Source organism: Sebastes umbrosus, chromosome 17 (assembly GCF_015220745.1).
Source record: "Sebastes umbrosus isolate fSebUmb1 chromosome 17, fSebUmb1.pri, whole genome shotgun sequence".
Classification (NCBI taxonomy): Eukaryota; Metazoa; Chordata; class Actinopteri; order Perciformes; family Sebastidae; genus Sebastes; species Sebastes umbrosus.
The window spans coordinates 14,273,866-14,300,202 of record NC_051285.1 but is presented as its reverse complement, the minus strand read 5'-3'; the positions used below and the strand labels follow the sequence as shown (position 1 = coordinate 14,300,202).

Here is a 26,337-nt window from a genome sequence, read left to right as displayed (position 1 = left end):
TGGCTCCCCCACTGTATCAAGCTACTGTATGTTAATGATCTGCTGACTGTTTGAGGTGGGATGGGGCTTTTGTTTACATGTTTGTTCCCATACAAATGGTAGACTATTGTCTTTTTCACACAACTAATTGTCCTTTATCTGTGAGGATGAAGCAGAATAGTACTTTGCTGTAACACCATGCATTCATACCACACATAATTCACAAATATTTATTTCAGACAAGCTGTAGGGTACAGTTGACCTACAGGTCATTGTATACCCCAAGTGGATTTACAATTGCACCCACACAAGGGGGCAGGCTTTCTTCAAATACTGGAGTGTGCATCCAACCTTTGGATTCACAGTTAAGTCCTAGCATTTCTTGAGGCGCAATGAAAAGAACACGTACAACACACACGTCCCTGAGTTAATGTACAGCCATCAGCAGCTTGCTGAAACATGCACACATCACCTGCAAGGATGCTCCCAAAGATGGGTTATAGGTGTGCGGAGGAAAAATGAAGAACTATCACTCTGTTCTAAATTCCCAGGTACAACTCTGAAGTATGATGGAGGAAATGTGCTACAAAATCTGCTGTTCATAAATTCATTCAAAGGCATCAAACGATCATTAATATATAATAAGCACATTGCCCTCAGTTTGAAACTACTGAAGTTGGCATGCACACAACACGTCATTCATCACATTTTAAGATGTGTGGAAATTGATTGTTACAGGTAGTTCTGTGTTTGCAAGTTTAATGATGACAACATTTTGCACTTTTTCAATTGAACCTCTTTTATAGTCAGGCAACTGAGCTGCATTATACATATATGTAGTATAAATACATGTATAAATGGATAAAGGATATGTCAGTGCATGTCACAGCCTAAGAGACAACCACAACAACAACAACAACACATAATAGATGCAACTCACACTGTGCCTTTAATTTACTCCTCTACTTCATGGGTTTTTTTTTGTTGTTTTTTACATTTATCCTTTGATATTGCAATATATTGTTATTAATTGATTTTTGTTTGTTTGTTTGTTTGTTTTATTGACACAACAAACATTAATTACTTCTTTATAGTTTTCTTCCATTTACATGCATGTTTTTTTTAAATATCTATATATTTTAATTTGCTTAATGAATTGTATATATGTGTATATATATGTTTTAGTTTTTATTTTGTTCTTTTGTTCTTTTTTATTTATTATTGATTTGACGCTTTGGCAATATTGTTCACCTGACAGTCATGCCAATAAAGCAAATTGAATTGAATTGAAATTGTATGAATGTATACTAAAAAAATAGTCACGGTTAGCACCAGGTAGTCCGTTTTTTGTTTTTGTAACGAGTAATACATCTTCTCGTTGAATAGACGATCTTCATTTGGGGAGCGCGTCTGCAGAATGAATTCCTCGGTGTCGTCACTTCCGTGAAGCTTTTTCCTCCTCCTGGCTTCATTAAACACAGAACATAGAGGATTATTTACCAAGAGTTAAAGACAAAACGCCGCTACAACAAAGGCTTTACCTGGCTATGTCATTTAAATACTCTTAAACAAGAGCACTACCGCATTGTTTCCCTGACAACGGACAGTGTTTTTTCCTCTGGCTGACAAAAGACCATCAGCCTCCTCTGAGCGGTGCATGAATCCTGGGATGCACTGACGTTAGCCTGCTATTAGCTTCAGCTACAGCTCTGTTTAACGACGGGACCAAGCACGCCGTAAGTCAAACCGTCTTGAAACGACCTTGCATTGTGTTTAGGTTTGTGAGTTTACATTTCTACCAGCGTTTGACCTCACTGGGTTGTTTTCAACACAGCCTCCTCCTAACAGCTGCATGTGGCCTTTTTCTAGAAAGCATATTCAATATGGTGCCCGCTCTCTCAACAAATAACAATTACTCTGTTGTGTGTTACTGCCTGAATAAAGCCCCACTGTGTTGGGCAGATTGAACCCACCAGGGGAGGCCTATATCCAGGGTTACCTGCTGGGGAGAGAACACCTGTACACCTGTGCAGGTGCACCTGTCATGGCTCCCAGGGGTTTTTGAACTGTGCTCTATAATAGTAAATTCACGTTATCATACCTTAGTACCTTAGTAATAATGAAAAATAATAATAATGATAATAATAATAATAAACTTTATTTGTATAGGCAAGGCAAGGCAGCTTTATTTGTATAGCACATTTCAGCAACAGGGCAATTCAAAGTGCTTTACATAAACATTCAAGAACATTGCGACAAAGAGCAAAAGAACATTAAGACATAATTAAAACAGTTATAAAAACATAAAATGATTAAACATTAGAAAATAAAAACAAGCTGAAAAAAAAGCTAGGATAGAAGCTAAAATAGAATATAACACTCAAAAGTAAAAGCTCTAGTGCATTATAAGATCATTATCTGATTTAATAAAAGGCAGCAGCAAACAGGAAAGGTATAGCACATTTCCAAACATAGTTACAAAGTGCTTGACATAAGTTAAAATAGTGCAAACATCAAGATAAAAACAATACAGAATAAAAACATGCCAAAATAAATAAATAAGACTTTTGTACAAAAAGTCAACAATAATGAAATTTAAAACAAGGGATTGCTATACAAATTATATATATATTAAATATAATAAGAACATTGTCTCTGTTGTAGCACAAGTTATTCCAGCTCTTTTGGAAGTTGCCCATTCCTAATAATAGACTGTTAATGATTAATATTTAAGTAAATGTCCGAGCTCACCCTGTTGCCATTTCACTTTAATTCAGCCTGGTTTATGTGACTTGACTGAGATTTACTGTAACTAGATCAGGGCCTATTTCATATGTAGATGTTATGCAAAGCAGCAGTTGGTTGCTCAGTCTATGAAGACCTTTAGTCTCTGGAAAAAAAGTGTCAAGTGAAGAATCCAGCATGTGGCACTACAGGTTAACATCAAGTTTGTCTTAATAGGAACAATTAATATGGAGAAAATGTCAAGCCAGTGTTTCTCATCCCAAAGCTCTGACACAGGAGCAGTGAGAAATCTTAGAGGACTCTTTTTGTGTTGAGTATTGTTGAGCAAGAGAAGTATAATGTCTAAAGTCAACAGAGGAGATGTGTCATTCCTCAGGAAATGGACTGGGCATGGCCCACAAAAGCCCACTTACAATAGGCGAGGTCAGAGCAAATGTAAACAATCGCTACCTCCCTTCAAACAGCATCTGTGATGTTGGTGCCAGCAAGTGATCTAACCACCATAAACCTGCCGTGTAGTTATGTTCAAGATACAGTCAGCCACATGGTAGCACATCTCACAAGGACACCAAGCTTTTCTTTTTGCTAATTCCAATTTTTGCCTTAGTTTACTTAGCCTAACACACATTTACCATACACTCATTATTAGTTATGCTGTTTATGAGTTATGACCTGTTACTGTGGTCAGGAGACTAGAAAAGCGCTATATAAATGCAATACCATTTATTTACCAATTAGAGACTGGAAGTAAAGCATTACTTGCTCACGGATTGGATGTACTTCTGTTACCTGTCAGACTCCCCACCTCTCTATTTTATTTCCCACAAATAACGGATTGAACTGGTGTTTGCTTTTCATACTGTTCACTAGGGCTGCAGCTAACAATTATTTTCATTGTCGATTAATATGTTGATTATTTTCTCGATTAATCAATTAGTTGTTTGGTCTATAAAATGTCAGAAAATTGTGAAAAATGCCAATCAGTGTTTGCCAAAGCCCAAGATGACGTCCTCTGTTTTGTCCACAACTCAAAGATTTTTCATTTACTTTTCATAGAGGAGTAAAGAAACCAGAAAATATTCACATTTAAGAAGCTGGAATCAGAGTTGAGACTACTTTTCAGCTGTTCTGGCACAATGATTTAAACTCCCACGGTCTCCAACAAATCAGGGAACAATATTTCTTAACTGGTTGCCAGTTGTTCTTTGATTCATCTTGTAGCAGCCACTCACATCAGTGTGCAATCATAGTACCCTCTAGGCCGACTTTCACTTAGTAGCCGATAATTGCTCTCCATCTGAAATTATTAGATAAAATCGACATACATTAGTTACATTTATTGGCTCAAAACACCCACCAGTGCATAATGAATCGCATGCTGTTTTATTGACTCCTGTAAGTCTCTCTTTGCATAGAGCTACTCTACGTACATGCTGGAGTTTATCTAGCCAGGTGTGACGTTAACCTGTTTAACCGACATCCTGCTCTGCAGTGTATGCAGTCTGTAGGCCTTCAAATTGGCCTAAATTTTGCACTACTATATTTCATTCGTTTTACATTTCCATCATCACATTAAAGTTTATAATAGTGATTTGTTCAAAACATGACCGTTTCTTATACTATAAATAATTATAATTATAATTATTAATAATTATTATTTATTTAACATTTTAATTATCACATTATAAATGATTTGTTCAAAACAATGCTGTTGCAGTTGTTATATATGTGACAAAATAAAGCACTGTTAATTCTGTTATTAATTTGTTTATTGTTTTCTCTTAAAAAACAAAGACAAAAAGAACCGTTAGAGTAGCGACGCACCGATCCGACTTTTTCAGTGCCCGATACCGATAGCGACACCTGGGCTTTGGCTGTCGGCCGACACAAGTTCCGATCCGGTACCAGTGTTTAATTAATAAGTTGTATGACTCACTGTGTGGAAGTGACTGGGATCATTCTTTTATGTGTAAGACAACATCAGGCTTGACCTCAACATTGTTTTCCTAACTTTGTAAAACAATATGTAACAAATAAATACATAGATATACATTTATTTAATTGTTATTTACTATTAAAATAATAAATCATACACCAGCAACTTGGTCAAAAATCTTAAAAAATTAACAGGAATTAAAATTCAGGTGTAAACCTTTTTAATGCAGCAACAAATTGATCAAAACTTAAACAGGAATTCAAATTCCAGTATATAATGTGTATAGGATATAAACATAGAACTGAATTGAATAGATCGACCCCATTGTCACCGATACCTGATCCAGCTATTTGAGTCAGTATCTCCCCAATATCCGATCCGGTATTGGTCTATCCCTAGTTAATGAATGACTAGACAATGTTGATTCAAACATTTTGCAATCCCCCCCTCTAGTCGGGGTTTTTAGCGAGTGGGTGCTGCTAGCATCCCTTCCTGTAATGAGCTGTAGAATAGGGTAGAGTGGCCACTTCAACAAGGCAGCTCATTGTAGTGGCGGCGGCGCCTGAGCGTGGGGCTTTCATAGGTGTGTTGTTTTTATGCCGAGCGGTAGCCTTGCTCTTTGAAAACCACCTCCTCCGCTTATTTGTGGCAATTATATTCCCATCCTGCCTAATGCTGTTTTGACTACGCTCTTTGGTCTCTCTGCTTCAAAGCAGCATTTAGGCCTTGCTGTTTTTCCGTCTCTGCCTTATTCACTTTATTTACATACAGTAGTTTGTTTTATTCACATTTAATCTCTCTCTCTCTCTTTCTCCCTTTTCCACACAGACATAGTGCATTATGACAGACAGCATTATGAGTAAAGCTGCCACAATGGAGATTCCTATCAACAGTAATGGTGACACAGGGATACTACCAGAGGATGACAGCCTTGAACAGGTGGGTCACAGATACTGTATCAGTTGACAGTCTACTGTGTGTATCATTGTGAGACCATCCGTTGTAGTTGTTCTTTACCTATTTAAAGCTATCAAACAAGGAAACCAAACGTGCTGCAAACTGTTGGTGTTTACCCACTTGCCATCCGAAGCCGACCAAAAATGTGCACATTCAAAACCAAACAGCAGCAACCGGAAGAGAGTACAGAGTTGTTTATTCATTTTCTTGTCAGTAATTCATCATATTTTTACTATTCAAAATAAAAGCTCTCACACTGCTAGACCATTGTTGGCTCTTTACAGCTTTCATGACTGTTGTATAAAAGTGTTTTTACTGCAATGATGATGGGATTTTTATGTCTGAAATTTATATATACATATATAGTATATTATTTTATATTTATAATAGTTTTATTTGTATAGCACTTATCTAAACAAGGCTGCAATGTGCTTCACAACATACATGAGATCAAAGTAACAAAAAAGAACGCAACACAAAAGTCACAAATCAGGCATCAAAAAGGCTTTCCTATAAAAATATTTTTTAAGCAGTGATTTAAAACAGATAACGTACACTCACTGGCCACTTTATTAGGCACACCTGTTCAATTGCTTGTTAACACAAATAGCTAATCAGCCAATCACATGGCAGCAACTCAATGCATTTAAGCATCTAGACGTGGTGAAGACGACTTGCTGAAGTTCAAACCGAGCATCAGAATGGGGAAGAAAGGGGATTTAAGTGACTTTGAACGTGGCATGGTTGATGGTGCCAGACGGGCTGGTCTGAGTATTTCAAAAACTGCTGATCTACTGGGATTTTCCCGCACAACCATCTCTAAGGTTTACAGAGAATGGTCCGAAAAAGAGAAAATATCCAGTGAGCGGCAGTTGTGTGGACGGAAATGCCTTGTTGATGTCAGAGGTCAGAGGAGAATGGGCAGAGTGGTTCGAGATGATAGAAAGGCAACAGTAACTCAAATAACCACTCGTTACAACCAAGGTATGCAGAATACCATCTCTGAACGCACAACACGTCCAACCTTGTAGCAGATGGGCTACAGCAGCAGAAGACCAGCCGGTACTAGCACCGGCCACTTTATTAGGTACAAGGTGTACCTAATAAAGTGGCCAGTGAGTGTATATAGTTGTGTAGTTATTGTTGGTTTTGTTTAGCTGTTATACAGTATATGTTAGTTAAGCATTTGTCTATTGTCCGTTTTAGTGTAAGTTACGTAAGTGTATGCTTGCTTTTTTACTTCAGATTGTACTTTATAATGAGATCACAGTGAATTACAGTTGTTTCATCAGGCAGTCAGATATTTCTTCCTTTTTTCTTCTTTGTTTTTCTCCTAAGGAAATGAAATTCTAACAATAGCCTTAACTTGATGATGCATCCAATGATACAGTACTATCGCTGAAGGCTATATCACTCACACGAGAGCGCACATGAAGAAAATTAAACCTGCATTTAAGCCTGACGTCATTACGTGGTGGTGTTACGGTTGGTTTATCGCAGTGCGACGGATAACTGCGTGCCTCCAGTTGTTTGAAGTTGAAATTGTGGTCATTGTTCTCAGCTATCACGAGATCAGCTAAGTGAGCTGGCTCTTTTCACACCATTCACACTACCATAGTTCTACTCTGAGGTAATATGTACAGTACAATTTAAGACTAATCCTATTAGCAAATACAGTTGTCAGTCTTGACCACCAGCTGTGTGAATGTGGCCAGTTATTCTCTCACATTGCCTTAATGTACCTGTATTCACCTGCTCAGAGTCACACACAACCAGAAGTCCTTGTGTTGCTTAGCTATTGGAAAGAGAGCCTACTGGGAAATCAGGTGTTGGGAGTCCAGCTGTCTCATGGGATCCAGTTGTTCCCAGTAACAGCTCATGTGGCCTCATGTTCAGGGTTAACCTTAAAGGTGCTATTGATAACATTCATCCACTAGATGTCACATTCTCCGTCCCCCGTTCCATTACATTTACTTCACAACAAGTCGTTGCCAGGCACTTACCGGTAATCTCAGCCATTTATCTTTTTTTTCCACACTAACTGACAACCCTGAGATACCACGTGATACCAACGTCGTTATACTATTGGCTCACAAGCCTTGTTAGAAGTGGGAACCAGATGTCAGACATCTGATTTTTCTAAAAGCTCTGTGGATGTATTTATTTTTTATTTTTTTTATATTCGTCTACATAAAAATGTTATCAATAAAACCTTTAACACTAAGTGTTGAACTGAAATGCTAAACTGTCAGTTGTAGTTGTCAATCTCCGGGTGGGAACTGTTTATTTACAGAACGAATAAGCACTTGTGAGCCTCATTTGAAAGCAAAAGACACCATGCTCCAGCGCAGGCAGTGGTAGAGCACCAACATTTAGTTTCCATCATTTTCACGTGTGTCTTAGTCGGAGTCTGTTGGAATGAGATAAGCAAAGAGTTGTAGAGTAAGTCAGGTGGAACAGGTTGTTAATTTTCCTGCATCTCAGGGCACACCTTGTTGGACAAACAGACTGAAGATCCTGGAGGAATCCTGTTATTTGCTCACCAAACTCTGTGTGGCTCCACTAAAGTAGTAAAAGAAAACCTACATTCTCACCCAGCTTGCATGGTGAAGCAAGTATTCACCCATTTGGTGTGGCTTCCCCAGTTTACTGTATTCATGTATGAGAAGTGTTTAGAGCTGCACTCTTTGGTGCTGCATATTAACCAGTTGTCATAGCAACTCTGCAATTAATCTGAAGCTGGCTGTGCTTTGTCCTTGGGTGAAAGCCCTCTGAAATCAGATGGATATCTGCTTTGCGGCGCTCAGTTTAAAGCTGCAGTAGTCTGTATACCATGCACATGAAGATTGGCAGGTTAAGGACAGACAGAAGTCTGGTTTCAGATGTCGAAGCATTGCGCTTTTGTCAGAACAGGTTCGGTGACTGGCAGTTTGACAGTGACAGAGACGAGATTGACTGCCAGCAGCATCCTGGCAAAAGCATCAGATGCATCACACTGACTAACTGGTGTCTACTCAGACAATCAACAGCATTTTAAGATGCCCATGCTGTTACACACAATATCTAATAAGTGATTCCTTGTGCTGTTAATTTGGAGATATCCCAAATATATTGTTAGAATTTATAAGCCGCTCAGTTATTTTGGAAAATGGCCTGGATGCCATAGCATTTTGAAAACATTGGTACAACATTTTTACATAATCAGACAAGACATTTTCACAAATCTACATAAACTCACTGTTAAGATATAAATGACACCCAGATTATTTTATGATGACTTATGGCTGGCTCCGACTACACAATATCAGCCCGATTATAGCCCGACACGGCCGTTGTAGTGTGTTGGCTCGGATAGTGTAGTATGAACCAGGCATTAAAGGTGCAGTGTGTAGGATTTGGTGGCATCTACTGGCGAGGTTGCAGATTGCAACCAGCTGAAACTTCTCTGTGTGCCAAGCGTGTAGGAGTACTACGGTGGCCGACGCAGAAACGCGAATGTCCTTATCTAGAGCCAGTGTTTGGTTTGTCCGTTCTAGGCTTTTGTAGAAACATGGTGGACTCCATGAAGAAGACCCGCTCCATATGTAGATATAAACGGCTCATTCTGACAACGATTCATATTTTCAGGTAATTATACACTATAGAAAACATACTAATCAATGTTATATTCCATTTCTACCAATAAATCCCCATAAATGTTACACACTGTTCCTTTAAAGGTGTTGTCGTTTTTTTCAACTTAAAGCTAAAGTAGGCGAGATTGGAGCAATATGAATAAAAAAAAAAGTTATTTTATAAAACGGTCGTTATATCGTGACAGTAGTACTTGAAACAGGTAACATGAAAAAAATCATGTGCCTCTGTGTCATCCGGTGCTCCTAACGGCATCTGCAAGATTTCACAGACTGGAGGAAAACAAGCAGTAAGAGCTGATCTGAGGTCTGCTATCCATCTGCTGTCTATGAGAGCCGGCTGTCAATCACTCGCGAACTCCGACCAAACGGTCAAACTAGGCAGCGCTGATCAAATATGTATCAATATTATGTAACGTTAATGCCTGTTTCTCTCCTCAAATGTTTTCAGAATCATCTTGTAGTGTACGGTTTAGCTGATAAAATGAGAAAGTTTGTGTCGCCGCCACCATTGTGAAATCTGGTGAAGGAACGCCAAGTTCCGGTCACATGACCGAAGCACAGCCAATAGCAACGCTCTCTCAATAAAATTACCTGTGATTGGTCAAAGTCTCCCATCATGGGCTAGATTTTTTAAAGCCTGAAAACGCCTGATAAGGTGCATAAGTCTAGTTTTCTCTCAGAACACTTGAATTACAACATGCTGAAAGGTTATTATGGAATTTTTGCCCAATGATGCAAAAAATATACTGCCTACTGCCACTTTAAGGAACAGACACTATGTCAACAAAGTTTCCAGGGAGGGATCAGTGTCTGCGTCAGCTTTCTCCCACGTTGAACAGATGCCACAACACGAGGCAGATCTCTAAAAGAAGAGATACAGACTGAGTGAAGGAGAAAATGTAGTTAAACAGGCTTTGTCCTTGTTTTTTAACACGTTTTTCGGTTGTTGGTTCAGTGTCTGGGTAGTTAAAATATTCATCATTGCAAGAGGTTAAATGGTAAACTGTCAGTGTTGGCTACAGAAATTCCTCTGTTGCTATAATGAAGGCCATTTGGCCGAAAGGTTACATGTTACGCCTGACAAAACCCAGATAATTGTCTTTTTCTGGAAATCAGAGTGTGCTATCTGGAGTTTGGCCACTCAAATTTGGTGTTTATGTGGATGTTTGTGTGTGTACACAGTTCCATCTTGATTTCTTTCCCCCCTCAATGTTAATGTCACATTTAATGTCTGTAAATGTCTTGTGAAGAAATATCTTCATATGTGCAGTGTCGTATTAGAATCAGTGTTTTCTTTTTCCAGACAGTGATGGAATAATATCATGGCAAATCTGTAGGGGTGGGAATCACCAGAGGCCCCACGATACGATGTTATCACGATACTTAAGTCACGATACGATCTGAGTATTGTGATAAGATATATTGCGATATATTACCTGTTTTCAACCTCCAAATTATGCAGTTTGTCAACATCTGTTTTATCTAATAAGATACAGTTTTTACTCTGTTCATCTCAGAGTTTTCATTCACATATCTTGAGAGGTCAGAGAGGTCAGTCAGTTTTTCCTCGCCAAAATTTAGCTTTGGAGCGTTTTATTACCGTTCTTCCCGATAAGCCAACATAACATGGTTGATACCAATTGATTGCTTAGGTTTTTCTAGTTTCATATTATACCAGTTGTACCAGTATACCATCTTCACTCTAGCTTTAAGACTGTAGTGGCCGGGTTGTTAAGAGGTTAATAGTTTATATAATAAAAGATCGATACCTGACATTCGTGTATCGATACAATATTGCCAAGCAAATTATTGCGATACTATGCTGTACTGATTCACCCCCCCCCCCCCCCCCCCCCCCGCCCCCTCCTCCCCATCCCTACAAAGCCGTGGTAACACAATATAGATGGAAAGTACCGAGCAAAACATGTTCACCCAGTGGACTTTAACATAAACTATCTAAATGCTGAGTCCTGAACTGAGCTGCTGTGATATCAGTCATCACTGCTCTCATCCTACATCCCTGCTGTCTGTCTGTGGATATTATGATGCTTTTTCTGGAATTTCTTTTACATCATTCAATCTTGTTTCATGATTTCAGTCATGGATTTTTCTTTTTGTCCCCTTTCTTTTTCTATTTGTTTCTTCTTTGTTGTTGTTGTTGTTGTTGTTGTGTTTGTCGATTCGTCCTCCTCCATCTCTGTGCAGGCTGCAAAACTGCAGTGGAGCTTAGATGAGAAGGTAGGGAGCTCCAGAGGCACCAGGGTGAGCAGGCCATTCGTGCATTTGTGTGTGTGTGTGTGTGTGTGTTTTATGTTAGTGCGTAGTACTGCTCAGTGGTTTGACGTTATGCGGCATTAAATTGCCTCGCATCGCTACGTTGGTTCATTTCACATAATGTCAGATATTTCATTTTTATGGCAAACCACTGTGCAGCTCAAGTTGTGCTGCCTGTTAACTCGGCTCCTACTAACTCTAGATAGAAGTAGTCTCTCAGACTTGTATTGAGAGATAATCCCTCAAATAGAGTAGTATTAACAAAATAACTGACATCTAACACTTGGGTCTCAACATTACAGTCTGTTTCCATTTGATTATTCAAAACCATCTAGTGTGTGTTGAGCTAATATAGCCTAGATTCTGTGTGCATTTGGGTGACGTGTGATTTCCTAATTTTAGCGGGTGTTGGTAGACAAAATAAACATGGTGTCATACTAATAATCACCTCTCATACTACTGCTGTAATATTGATGTGATTTGGCTGCGCTTGTTCTGTTTTTGATGTTTCAGTCATAATGAGAAATTTTCTGGCAAGAAAGTCAAGAGAGCTGACCATGACTACAAACAGATAAGGCCCTGAAGCAGAGCGTAGATACATTTGTAATAGAGTGCTACAGGAATGAGGCTTTTACTTGTCTTGAAAAAGGCGTTTGCTAACAAGTGGCTAAATGAGACTACAAAACATCATTACGCCGACTCGTCCGCCTTTACAGCCTTGTTGTATATACTTGCACTCATGTGACCGTGGTGTTGTTCGTTTATAGCCTAACGTTAGCTTTTTACTTCTGGCGATTGCATTCACACCTCAAAAAGTCATAGAAGTGGTGTTCATTTGTGAAGATTATCATGCTGAACAAAATGTGCAAGTATCATAAACGAGTTTGCCACAGAGCTTATTTTCTGCAATAATCCAAAACCCAATGGAAAAATCCCATTGGCTCTTTGCCGAGGAAACCAGGGCGATGCTATCTTCCAGGTTGACAAAAATGTGTCATCCCTGCAGCACTCTATAGATACATTTTTCATCATGCTGATGATTTGTTGCTTAACCTCCAACAGCACAAATCACAGCAGTTGTATTTTTACTTCCTTTTGGTAGAATCAATGACACTCTTTGTGTTTGCATACAAAAAGGAAACAGCCACCTCCCTTCCAGAGGTTAAAGCTTCCTTATCACAGCCTCACTTTAGAGTCTAAGCCTAAGATTTCAGGAAGTGTCCTATATATCATTCTGCCGTTTACATTTTACGATGGCCATAGTTCAGTGCGGCGTTTGTAGCAAATGAAATAGGCAGCAGTTAAATTTCAAACCTGTTTATTGGAGGAAGTAAGGCTTGCATACGCTGTGCCAAAGTGAGAAATCTGTTCAGGCCAGATTTTCCTTTTCCATAAATTCCTCACAAATGTCTTTACTAGCTGATACTCGAGCAGGAAGGAAATGAAAGAAAACAGTGAGCTAAATTAAACAAAACACACAAGATAGATCGGGTTCCCCTCACGATCCAGAGCTCGACTGAAACCTGTGATTATTTTGGAAGGAGAAAATAGTTTGCTTGAGCATTTCCTGCTGCATACATCGTTGAAGTCACTGCTAGACTTTAGGTCTGTCACTGGTATTTTAGTCCTCTTACTGGCTCCTTTCATGGCAGGAGATTCAGTTGAAGTCATCAGTTAGGTTGATTACTAACTGGCCACTTTAGCAGTGTGTTTTCTTTCTTTCACACAATCCATGGTTTTCCCTGTTGGCCTCCAGATAAGTAGTTGTAGGTAGACACTGCCTGAAGATTGTGTGTACTGACTAACCTCTCTAACATAGTAGTGTTTGTCCCCCTCTAGTGAATAAACCTTTAACCTACACTGTCTGAATTTAACACCGAAGTCATAATCTCCTCCTGTCTACATATCCCCACCCAAAACCCTCTATCCTTCCCCTTGTTGTTGTTTTTTTTTATTTCCTCACTTAAACTTTGCAGGACCTACAGCAGGTGATGGTATCAGGTCCCAATCTCAACGAGACTAGCATCGTATCTGGGGGTTATGGAGGAACAGCAGAGGGTATCATCTCCACCAGCTCAATCAAAGGTAGAGTCCACTCTTTGTCTCTCTCTCACTCATCTCTGACATCTCTTCAGTGTGACATCTGTGCTGCGCCTCTGACTCAGGAGTTATTCAGTGAGTCTAATGACAATGAAGTGTTTGAGTTCTGGGGCCTCCTATTATCCTTCCCATGAGACGGTGCTGCAATTAATTGGTGGTCAATTTGCGCTGATTCGCCCCCTAGCTTCACTAGCCTTCACTGCAGCTGAAAATGTGCCTTCGTGGTCTTTATTATTCCATTTATTATGGTTCTATGTACAGATATGGGAGGAAGCAAGGTGGCAGAGTGAATGATGAACTATGTTCATTTCAAGCCTCAGTGTTTAGTCTAATAGTATTAGTGTAATGTATTTACTGGAATTAGTCCCAAACTGCATGTTTCAAAAATGCAACCATAACTACTACAGTAATCGCCAGACTTAATGAAAATACCATGCTAATTATGAAAAACAAACCCTTTTAAAAGATACCTGAAATTGCTCTCCCCCACCAACGCAGCCACTTGCATTGTCTGAACGCAGGGTAATGCACCACAACTCATGACCATCTCAAGTTTTCAGATATACGGTAACTGTACTTGAAATAGGGCTGCTCGATATGCCAAAAATCATAATTGCTATTTATTTTGGTAAATAATGAGATCACGATTATTTAACACAATTACTCATTGACTTTGTAAATATCATGCATTTAGAAAGAACATTATGTAGGCTACATTTTAAAGTTAAATGCATCAATCTTTTGCACTTTGAGAGCAAAATTAAGAGGCTAGATACATGAAGAACTTGGTGCTCTAGTAAACAATTTAATCATAAACACATTGGTTGTATAGATAGGAATGGGGATGACACAGCAAAAAAAGGCACACCCACAAAGCATGGTAAATGAAACAGGGTCTGTGGTTCAAGACAGGCAAAGCGCGAAACGTTGCGAGATGTTGATCAACTTGTTTTCGTAATCTTTGGAAGCCAAATCGTAAATGAAATTGGATTAATTGCACAGCCCTACACTGAAAGACAAGTTCATTATCATGTCAGTGGTTCTAAATGTCAAGCAATAGTCTGAAGCCACATCATTTTAAGAATTCCACACGTACCCTACGTCAAACACTGGTACTCAACATTAATCATAGCAATGATGAATAGATCCAATACACTGTGTCTTGGAGATTCTTCACGTTGTGTGATACTGAAGTTCCACCAAGGGATTCATTTTCTAGTTCAAGGCATTGACTTCAGCTGTGCAGCTGTATACACCGTGTCAAAGGGAAATAACAACACTCTCTTTACTGCTTATATAATACTAATATTCCTGCATCTTTGTCCCACTCTCTCTCTCTCTCTCAGGCCCTGCTGTGCACTACAATGCAGAGTTTAACAAAAGGATCCCAGTTACAGCATTAGGTGGCTCCTTAACCTAACTATTATTAATAATGGGGAGCTTATTTCCAAAATGTGATAGAATCATTTTTGGGGATGTTTATAGTATCGCGAACATCCAGTTTGTAAATACTATTGTTAACTGCAGTACACATAATGTGATTTTGATTTTAATGGATATTTCTCACATGATGGCTATCTCATTTTGGAAAGATGCTTTTTATACTGAGTGTCTTTTTTAGATTGCTGGGAACCGGATTCTCTGTCCTTCTTATCTTCATCAAATGTTCTCTTTTTCAGTGGAGAGAAGGGCTGTACAATTATTTCTGCTTGCTCCTCTTCTTCTTGGACAAATCATATCTTTTTTCTATCACTCGGATTTCATTAACATATTCTTCTTCTTTCTGGTTGGTTTCTCTTGCAGGGGTCTGCGCTTTTTTGTTTTTCCCAGAATAACTCGCTAAACTCTCTGAACTTCTCTGCAGCAAAACAGAAACCCGATTCATGTCTATCATGGTGTATATTTGTATTAAGACCTTGAATATTAATGGAAAAAGTAAGATGATGTTGGGAGAACCATAGTAAACTTTTAGAGGCCTTCATTTCTCTCATGTTAAAGGGATAGTTTGGGTGTTTTGAAATGGGGTTGTATGAGGTACTTTTCCATAGTGCATTACTGACAGTAGATGATGGTCAGCACGCCCCCAGTTTGGAGAAACAGACAGGAGTACCATCACGGGAGCAAAGCAATGTACTGCTGTGGACGGGGCCGGCAGCAAAACATTTTTTAACCACCTAAAAGAAAGGCCCACCTAAAAAGATCATTATCAGTTTAAAGGGACTGTTTGTAACTTCTTACACGTATAAATCAATCCGGCTCCGTGTCCCATGCGCGCTCGCGTGTGTCTATGCTGTTCAGATTCAGACTCCCACACAAACTACGCGGAATCATCAAAACCGCAAAGTTATATCTAGTGAAGCCCGTCTTGCAAAACAGTGTTGGCCGCGGTCGGAGGACGCGGGGGAGACCGTAGCTTTGGTCTCCAGGGCCGGAGTCTCTGCTGTACTCTGCTCCGCTGCCTGCTTGCCTTCACTCACACGCCGCGCATGTTCTCGTTATTTCTCTCCACTATCACGTTTCCATCCCGTGTCTTTGTGAAGTGACGGTGCTCCGTAGCGGGAAACGTTATCGTCCCCGACCAAAACTGCGATGTCTCCCCTGTTCCTTCTGACCGCGGTCAGGAGGCTGAGGCAGGAAAAGCTAACACTAGGATCAGCATTGTTTCATGGAGAGAGACCTCCGTCTGGTCAGCTAACATTACTGCCAAGCAGGTGAAATATAGAGTGACATTGTGGTTTTAGCTGACGTGTGTCGCCTCACTGTTTTGAGTGATGTTCGTTCATGTCTATGTAGAGCAAGCACAAGTGCGAGCCCGACGCTGGCTTTCGTTGACTTAACGGCCACAGGTGTCGCCGTTAACAAGCATTTCTGATTCTTACAAACAGTCCCTTTAAGTGTACGCTATATTTAGAATATTTTCACCACTTTATCTTGCCATCAGACGACCCTTTCCGACAGGGAACTGAACTGAAAGTAAAACTTATCTATACTCTCTTCAAAGTCAAAAACAGTATAGATAAGTTTCACTTTCAGTTCAGTTCCCCGTCCGAAAATACCCTAAATATAGGGTACACATTTTTTTGGGTGAGCCTTTCTTTTACAGTAGGCAGCTAAAAATTCCTGCCGGCCCCGTCCACAGCAGTACATTGCTTTGTGCCCTTGCTGGTACTCCCGTCTGTCTCCAAAGTGGGGGTGTGCCGACCGTCATCTGCTGTTAGTAATACACTGACTAACGATAAGTACTTCATACAACCCCACCTCAAAACACTAAAACTATCCTTTTAATCTATTAATTTCATCATAATTAAATGAGAGGCTGATCCAGTTCATTTAGTATGACATCATTTAGTACTGCTACAATTCAAACTGCCCCCGTCTTCATCATCACTCATTTGTCTGCATTGTCATGCACTAAATGTTGTCTTTTCATCTTTGTACTTGTCTATCTTTGTCCTCCACCCCCTTTCCACCATTCCCTCCTACATCCTCCTCATCTCCCTTTTGTCGTCTTAACTTTTCTGTCTTTTCTGCATCTCCCTGCTCCTCCCCACCATCTTCCTCCTACGTTATCGTTCCATTTTTGGCACGCTTGTTCAATCACTACTTCATGTTCAAACCCCTAAATATCCAACTATCATTTTAAATCCTGATCCTGTAAAAAAACATTCCCATAATTAAAAAAAAAAAAAAAAATCCCTCACCCTACCCTAATTCATACTCACCCTAAACCATTCCTTCATCCATACCCGACCCGACCACCTACCTGTCACAGACCTGCGTATGAAGGCCAGGCGAAGTAGCGCTCCCACAAGCACTTCGTTCCTCTGCCACATAGCAAGCAAATCAAATGAACGCCAAGGTACTGGGGAGGGAAAGAGGTGAAGTTGAATGCTACTGGCTCTACATTGATTAATCAGATTGCCATTTTAGCAGTGACCCAAAATTCCTTTTATTACAGCTCAATGAAAATAATTTGGTGTCTACAATATCAATTTCCTTAGTCCAAATGTTTCCTCCCAGTTTAATTCTCTGCATTTTCCTGCTATTTCCTCACTCATTAACTCTAGCTCGCTCCTATGCATGTTTTACAGCATAGCAGACAGATTTCAGAAACCATCCTCAGTTTTGTCTTTATTGAATGCAGCACAGTTTTAATGCACTTTAAGTAGTTAAGGATTCTCTATAAGGTCTATTATTTGCTGGGCTTAATCTTACTTGAAAGTGTTTGTTTGTGTTTGTTATATACCATGTACCTGTGTTTTTACACTTGGGTCTTATCTCTCAGGTTCCAACATGCACCACAGCAGCAGCAGCTCGTCGATGGCAGATGAAGCGACCCGCGGCGTGGCTGTGGAAAAACTAGAAACAATGAAGAAGTGGGGTCTCAACACTTACAAGGTATCTAAGGTTCTGGGATGTTGAGCTTCATGATAAAAAAGCTACTTGATACAATCACAGAAGGGAACTACGTTGTGTTACTAGTGTCTCCGTGTGTCTTCCTTCATTGTTTCAGTGTACAAAGCAGATGATCTCGGAGCGTTTCGGTCGGGGTTCCCGGACTGTGGACCTGGAGCTGGAGGCCCAGATTGAGGTGCTGAGAGACACTAAAAAGAAATATGAGAGCGTGCTGCGATTGGCCAGAGCGCTGACCAACCACTTCTACAATATGGTGCAGACGCAGCAAGCGCTGGGTGACACCTTTGCTGACCTCAGTCAGAAATCTCCAGAGCTGCGGGTGAGGCCTCAAAATCTGTTCATGTTGCTCTTATGTCTTAAAGGTGTTATTGATAACATTTTTACTTAGACGAATATTTTTTTTAATTTATTTTAAATGCATTTTTAAATACATCTACAGAGCCTTTATAAAGGTGCTGAATAAAAGTATGGCTTTTCCTGAAAAAAAAGCAAATTATGATTGTGGAAGATATCTGACGTTTGGTTCCCACTTCTAACGAGACTTGTGAGCCAATAGTAAAACAACGTTGGTATCACGTGGTATCTCTGGGTCGTCAGTTAGTGTGGAAAAAATGGATAAATGGCTGAGATTGACGGTAAGTGTCTGGCAACGACTTGTTGTAAAGTGAATGCAATGGAACTTGGGAGGGAGAATGTGACGTCTAGTGGCTGAAGTTTTCAATGTTATCAATAGCACCTTTAACTCTTAGATATTAATCTACAGCTTGCAAGTTAAATAATAGGTTTATATAGACAACATTGGAAAAGCATTAATGCCATTCATGTTCTATTGTGTTCATCAATGCCTTGTCTTTACAGGATGAGTTTGGCTACAATGCAGAGACTCAGAAGTTGCTGTGTAAGAACGGGGAGACTCTACTTGGTGCCATTAACTTCTTTGTGTCCAGCATCAACACGCTGGTCAACAAGACCATGGAGGACACCCTGATGACAATCAAGATGTATGAAAATGCCAGGTAAGGACATGCAGTATGTTAATTATTCCTTTCATTTAAGAGACCGAATGGATATCATCACCAACCAACCAGAAATATTGATATTGTTTTGATGCACACTCTAATACCATTAAATGAATAAGTGACATAAATAAAGAGTTCTCTCAAACAAATATATTTATTATTACTACAACAAATAGACAGATCAGGTTGGTGCCCTGTGTTTGTGCCAAGCCGATTGAATCCCCACACTGACCGAGTAAATTACTATATTCATTGAATGAAATGCAAGGAAATTGTCCCATCTCTATAAGATGAGTATTCAATGCCCACAATGAACGCTTCTTTGTGAGTAGCTTACATATACCCTCTAGTGGTTCCCAACCTTTTTCCTTAAGGAACCCCTTTTCTGTCATTGAGTAAACTGACGACCCCTGACTAAATGACATATTTTATAAGCCCAAATAGTGAACGCAATAACTGCAGGATATGTTTTTAAAAAAAATTGTCTTACACCCCTTAAAATGAAGAAGGGCTTACGACCCCCTGTGGAGCTTTAGTGACCCCATCGGGACGGGACACCCAGGTTGGGAACAAATAACCACCTTTTTCTTAAAGCACCTGAACTTGTTTTCAATTTTAAACTTTTTATTTCTATAACAATAGATCAGATTTGATTGACAGTCACAAAGCAACCTACCAACTGTCATCACATTTTTATTTAAATATTGCTATCTATGTATCATGTGATTATAGGATATATAGGATCCAATCTCTTAGGGTAAAGAGGAACGTTTTATTTACTACTTTATTTTCTCTACTCCTGTTGTGAACAGACTGGAGTTTGATGCCTACCGGTCAGACCTGGAGGAACTGAGTCTGGGTCCGAGGGATGCTGTTGCCATGGCTCGCATAGATGCTGCTCAGGAACAGTACCAAGTCCAGAAGGACAAGTATGAACGCCTCCGCTCAGATGTCATCATTAAACTCAAGTTCCTGGAGGAGAATAAGGTTAGTGGGCAGCATCATCATCATCAGTCTTCAAAGTGAGAAAAGTTTCATCCAGGTTTGACTCCATGTGTTGTCTTCGGCTCCCTTTGTTTGTCTCTCGCTCAGGTGAAGGTGATGCATAAGCAGCTCCTTCTCTTCCATAACGCCATCTCGGCGTACTTTGCTGGCAACCAGCAGCAGCTGGAGCAGACGCTGAAGCAGTTCAACATAAAGTTGAGGCCTCCAGGGGCCGACAAGCCCTCCTGGTTAGAGGAGCAGTGAGAGGGTCTGCCGGACCTCCTGCAGCCTCCTTCTCGACCACCTCCACCTGTTACCTGTTGAAACCCCCAACTTACAGAGGACCACTACGGAGGGAAACCAATAATTAGGTGGATGAAGATATGAGACGTGCGTGTGGACAGATGAGGGAGGATTGGACTGATGGATTGCAGGGTATTATTGATGGCTAAATGCAGCAGGAAACCCAAGTGGCCAGTTTCATGAACAGTCAGGGGGCTTTTAGTGCCTCTTCCCAACTTCCTTTTTTTCACTCTAACCTCGTCTTTGTGCTTCGTTCCCAGAGGTACTGTTCATCTCTCCTTTCCCTCTCTCCTATTTGACTCCTTCTATCTCAACACTATTTTGCCGTGTGAGCTTGTGTTAGTCATGTTCTTGGCCATTATTGTACTCCTCAAGTGCTCCCAGTGCCCTGAGTTAAACTTCAGCCCCACACCATCTTTGTAACAAAGACGGGCGACGAAAAAAGGAAAAATGATGAAACACACTCGGATGTAACCAAACACCACATCGGAACTCTTCCAGACCTTATCACTCTCCTCGTGTGCCTCCTTATTTATGAGCTAAATGGCCTGCAGGAAGAAAGATAAGTTCAGTAAAAAAAACTACACATGAAGTATGGTACACTGGAAAGGAATGTCCAGACATGTTAAATCAATGTACATTTCAAATTAAGTACTTTTGAAATAAATAGTATATGATTGTTTGTAGCTTGTAAAAAAAAAAAAAAAAAAACACAATGCTGTGTTTAGTTTAGTTTTTCCTTAATTTGACTTTTTTTCATTTTGTAATTATTTCAGTTCTAGTCAGCTTGTATGTCATATGCTTCAGAGCGAAGGACAGTATGGTGTTTGGGCAGTGTTTGGGCAATGTGTGCTGGTGCTTTAGACTGTAATTATCAGAAACGCTACAGATTTAAATTGTAACCTGAAAGTTGTTTGACTTTAACTCGTATATGCAACGATCATATAAGGAACACTGCCACAGCTTCCCAAGGTTATACTGGTTGGGCTCTTTACTAATTGTATTTGATTTACCCAAAGAAAATTGAGAGAGATGTTTACTGGACCCCTTCCTGTTTTCATTGGTTGTTTAAGCAACATTGATTGATTCAGTCTCACTGTGGACTGAGGAGGCTTCGAGGGACGGTTGAACTATGTAAGACGGGTATTAGGGCTGTCCTGAATACGATTTTTTGGGCTTTGAAGCTTCGGTGAGAAATATTTGAAGGGATTTGAAGCTTCGGCACTGTGCCGCTGTTGCACTACTGTACACACACGCAACTCTACACATAACAAACAGCCATATCCGTCTGAGAAGAACTAATAATGTTGTGGGATTATGAGATTTATACTTTATTATTACATACAAAAAAACAAAAAACTAAGAATTTGAATACTGATTCGGAGGTCGATTACCATGGCAACGGTCGAAGCATTCGGGTCAGCCCTAATGGATATGTCAGTCGGTTAAGATCTTGAATTGATTTCAAGATTAATTAAAAAGACTTGAATGGATTCACTCCATTATTTAATTGTTTAACGGACGGTATTTAAAAGGAATTCATTACATTTTGTTTGTTTTCACATTGATACATTGAAATGTGTTTTGTCTCAAAGGTACAGTGTGTAGAATTTGGTGGCATCTAGAGGTGTGGTTGCAGATTGCAACCAACTGAGTACCCCTCCGCTCGCTCCTCCCTTTCTAAGACTTCGGTAAAGTGAGTCGCCGAGTGCAAAATCGTGGTAACGCCGTTCGCCTAGCTCAGAAGCCATCCTTATGGTACATGTCCACAGTGACTTTTTTTATAGTGAGTGATTGCCTCACTTTCCAGCATTAGAAGCATGATGTGCTTGAAGCTCCCAGCTTTCAACTGACCTGACCTGAACTGACATGGCAGCTCGTTTGGAAACTTTCTTCTCTTATATCACGAAAATAGTTCACTGAAATGTGTTTCCGAATACATGTGAGGCAAGAAATAAGTATATAAGTAATATACAGTTGCTGAATCTGTCTTTATTTTGAATCGACAGGGGTTAGTTTAAAAGTTTCTAGGGAGTTTCCAGAGGTAGCGAGTCGCGTTGGACGCCCGTGATTTGCATATAATAGCCTCATCTTTATGCAAATGAGGAGCGGGCAACATGATGGTCCGTCTCTTGAATCGCGCCACCACGCTGCCAGAATGCATTGCACGGCTGCTTACTTAGACAATGAATTGGAAGCGTGGAAAGGACAGAGGCTGTGGACACGAACCATTATCGTAATAACACTACTTTAGGAGCAATGGAACTCAAACGGCGGCTGGCGGTACAACGGTTTTGCACTCTGTGGCTCACGTTAGAGCCGGTGTTTGGTTTGCCGGGGCTACTGTAGAAACATGGTGGACTCTGTGAAGAGGATTCGCCCCCTATGTAGATACGAAGGGCTCATTCTACGCTAACAAAAACACAACACTAATGAAAACATTGTTAGAAATATCATCTTCCATTTCTGCTAATAGATCCCCCGAAGTGTTACACACTGTTCCTTTAAGTTTGTTTGTTTAAAGTTTTGTTTTTAAAGTTAACATGTACATTGACATCTCATCTAGCGTCATATCTTTCAGTCTCCCTAAAGCAGAATATATTTGTCTATGGTTACCTTTCTTCACACTGAAGATCACTGTAGCCATCTAATATTACTAATGCTAATATTTCAACATTTAATCTTGTAAATTATTAGTTGGGTAATGGGATAACGCTGATGATCCATCATTTGTTGCTTTAACTGAAACGTCATCTTAGTATAACGGTAGTAAACAATCATCAATTATTGACAATTAAGAGGTTATACCACAAAATATGGACATGGTACTACATATGTAGTGTTGAATTTGTATGCATCACTGTATTTATTATGTTCATTGTGTGTGTGTTAATCTGTTGGAATCAACATATTTGTACCCTGAAATGTCTGGTTTGCAGATGACACTCCAAAAAATGTTTCTAAACTAACTGATCAATAGTGGTTTAGTTTTCCAGTGTGAAGTTCAAATGAAGATAATCCGGTGTAATGAATGTTTTATCATCGCTGAATTGAACTCAAGATCAGTTAATGGGTTAGTCCTCCACCTTCTCGTCTCCTCTGTATTTGCATGGCAGGCAGCGATCCAAAGTGCAGGTGCAGATATGTGTGGACGCACTGATGCTCTACTCTTGGCCGTCTGCACGCCAGCTCGCATGGACTGGCATAACACCATGCTTACGGTTGTTGATTTTAAATCTTCAAACTGGCTGAAGCGGGACCCGGAATTTGGGTTTCCTTTTAATGCTGCACAACTTAAGGACAATTATGAAAGGAAGTGGATTTGGGTTTTGATGAAAAGACAGGCTTTTCTGAACTTGTACATGTCAGTGTGTCAAATGGGTGTTTTTATTCTCGCTGAAAGAGTCTCTCAGTAAGACCTCAGCCTCACTTGCGGTTAAAATTGCAGTTTCACTGGTCTGTTTGACCGTCACACAGCAATATTAACAAAATGTGACTCCTCTTTTTTCCAAACCTGCCCCTTTGAAATTCCTAAACCCTCAACACCAAAATGAATGGCAATAGGTTTATTTTTGTTCCGTAGTTGTGAAACTTCCAGTAAATTTAAAAGGGTGACAAACATTTAAAGTCGCTCTTACAAGCAGTCTTTAGATTGTTCGCCGAGAGAGAACCAAGATTTATAAAATGAGATATTTTATTTGTGTACAATCAATATTTTCTAGGCTGAGCTGGCGTATTGTACTGTATGAATGATTGCACATAATGGTATTTAAGATGATAAATGAAGTCGTGTCATGGATTGATGTGATACTCTGCCTTCATTCCTCACTCAGACCTGAACAGTCCCACCCCACCCCCGAGGGAACAAAATTAAAAGTACACATTTTCAAAATGCTCTGACTGTATTTTCTGTTTCATCTCATTTATATTGCACGCTGGCCCAGTGTGTTTTCTGTTGCATGCAAACAGAGAAGTAACCATCTGGATTCAGTCAAATAATACATTCATCTGGTGATTAAAATTGTACAGAGCTCTTTAAGAAGTAATCTTAATCAATCATCATTGATCAAGTTTCTCTCCTGTAAATTAAACTCTCCTGTTTGATTATTGAGACAACTGGAACTTTAACAAAAGTCTCCTCTCCAATATCACTAATACATCTCTGAATCAGCTCTCTTCTGACACCGGAGTACCAGCAGTTCACACACAAGTTGCATTTGTTTTTTACATATTAGTGTCAATTTCAGAAGCACAATTTTGTTTTTGTGTTCTTCACAGTGCAGTTGTTTTTTTTTACATCTGTCTGTTACTGTATGAACAATGACATACAGTATATAGAAGTGTGTGTATATACAGTATATACTGTATATTAAGGCTCTCAAAGTTAATGCATTAATACGTTATCACAACTAGCAATTTTTAGGTTGTATCAGGCTCAGTTTTAAAGCTAGAGTGAAGATACTGGTACCATATAAAACTAGAAAACCTAAGGAATCCACTGGTCCATTGGTACCAACCATGTCATACTAGCTTGTCGCGGAGGAGGCTAAATAAATCTCCAAACGGAGGCTAAATTTTGGTGAGGAAAAACTGGCGTGGCCATTTTCAAAGGGGTCCCTTGACCTCTGACCTCTAGATATGTGAATGAAAATGGGTTCTATGGGTACCCACGAGTCTCCCCTTTACAGACATGCCCACTTTATGATAATCACATGCAGTTTTGGGCAAGTCATAGTCAAGTCAGCACACTGACACACTGACAGCTGTTGTTGTCTGTTGGGCTTGACCTTGCCATGTTATGATTGGAGCATATTTTTTATACTAAATGCAGTACCTTTGAGGGTTTCTGGACAATATTTGTCATTGTTTTGTTGTTAATTGAGTTCCATCAATAAATGTATACATACATTTGCATAAAGCCAGCATATTTGCCCACTCCCATGATAAAAGTATTGAATACTTGACAAATCTCCCTTTAAGGTACATTTTGAACAGATGAAAATATTTTAATCGATTGACAGCCCTAATATGTATATATTTGTGTCTATATATATGTATATGTGTGTGTGTGTGTGTGTGTGTGTGTATACTGTATACTGTACAGTATATGTATGTGTATATATAGGCTATACATATACTGTCTACATATATAAGAGATAGAGAGATAGAAAGCAGATGGTAGTATTAGCATTCTCATATAATAGGCTACCATACTCATCTTAACCTGCCTTTGTTAAAGTTTTGAATTAGAATTTGGAGATTCGAAGATATGTACATGCATTCATATTTATATATTATATATCAATTTATATAGAATTATTTTTGCAATACATTTATATCTATATATATTATATATATATACATATGTATGTGTGTGTATATACACATATGCCTATATGTACACATATAAATATACACATATATAATTATTATTATTATTATTATTATTAATAATAAATAATAGGCTACTATACTCAGCTTTACATACCTTTGCTAAAGTTTTAAATTCGAATTCGGCAACCAAATAAAGATATGTAGAGCATGTACATGCATTCATATTTATATATTATATATAAATGTATATAGAATTATTTTTGCTATACATTTATATATATTATATATTATATATATATGTGTATGTGTGTGTATATACACATGCCTATATGCACACATATACATATAAGTATACACATATATTATTATTATTATTATTAATAATAATAATAATAATAAATAATAGGCTACTATACTCAGCTTGAATTCCTTTGTTGCTATACTGAGCTTGACATACCTTTGTTAAAGTTTTAAATTAAAATTTGGCAACCAAATAAAGATATGTCGAGCATGTACATACATTCATATCTATATATTATTTAAATATGGAATTATTTTGTGTTAATATTAGAAGCAGTTTGATCCTTGTTGATTACCTGGTGGATTAGTGGTTACCCATCATTCATTCTACTCACCTCTTCCTAAAGGGGCGTTC

The 26,337-nt window shown here is 39.2% G+C and overlaps 1 protein-coding gene across 4 annotated transcripts; it reads left to right on the top strand.

Annotated features, from left to right (window-relative positions):
• Positions 1-1,404: 1,404 nt before the first annotated feature.
• arfip2b (ADP-ribosylation factor interacting protein 2b) lies at positions 1,405-21,829 on the top strand. 4 transcript variants are annotated; one of them, XM_037748996.1, is made up of 9 exons: positions 1,405-1,756; positions 5,489-5,599; positions 11,458-11,514; positions 13,503-13,611; positions 17,912-18,024; positions 18,140-18,361; positions 18,901-19,058; positions 19,874-20,048; positions 20,154-21,829. In XM_037748996.1, the coding sequence occupies exons 2-9, from the start codon at positions 5,501-5,503 to the stop codon at positions 20,307-20,309; spliced, it is 1,089 nt and encodes a 362-aa protein (XP_037604924.1). In that variant the 5' UTR covers positions 1,405-1,756; positions 5,489-5,500; the 3' UTR covers positions 20,310-21,829. The 4 variants fall into 4 exon arrangements, with proteins under 4 accessions (XP_037604924.1, XP_037604925.1, XP_037604923.1 ...); XM_037748997.1 differs by having other exon boundaries at positions 1,406-1,715; positions 11,458-11,490; XM_037748995.1 differs by having other exon boundaries at positions 1,406-1,715.
• Positions 21,830-26,337: the final 4,508 nt, after the last annotated feature.

Coding starts and splice junctions, on each gene's coding strand:
- arfip2b (XM_037748996.1), top strand. CDS start 5,501: ATGACAGACAGCATTATGAGTAAAGCTGCCACAATGGAGATTCCTATC. Junction 5,600..11,457: donor AGGATGACAGCCTTGAACAG/GTGGGTCACAGA, acceptor ATCTCTGTGCAG/GCTGCAAAACTGCAGTGGAG. Junction 13,612..17,911: donor CTCCACCAGCTCAATCAAAG/GTAGAGTCCACT, acceptor CTTATCTCTCAG/GTTCCAACATGCACCACAGC.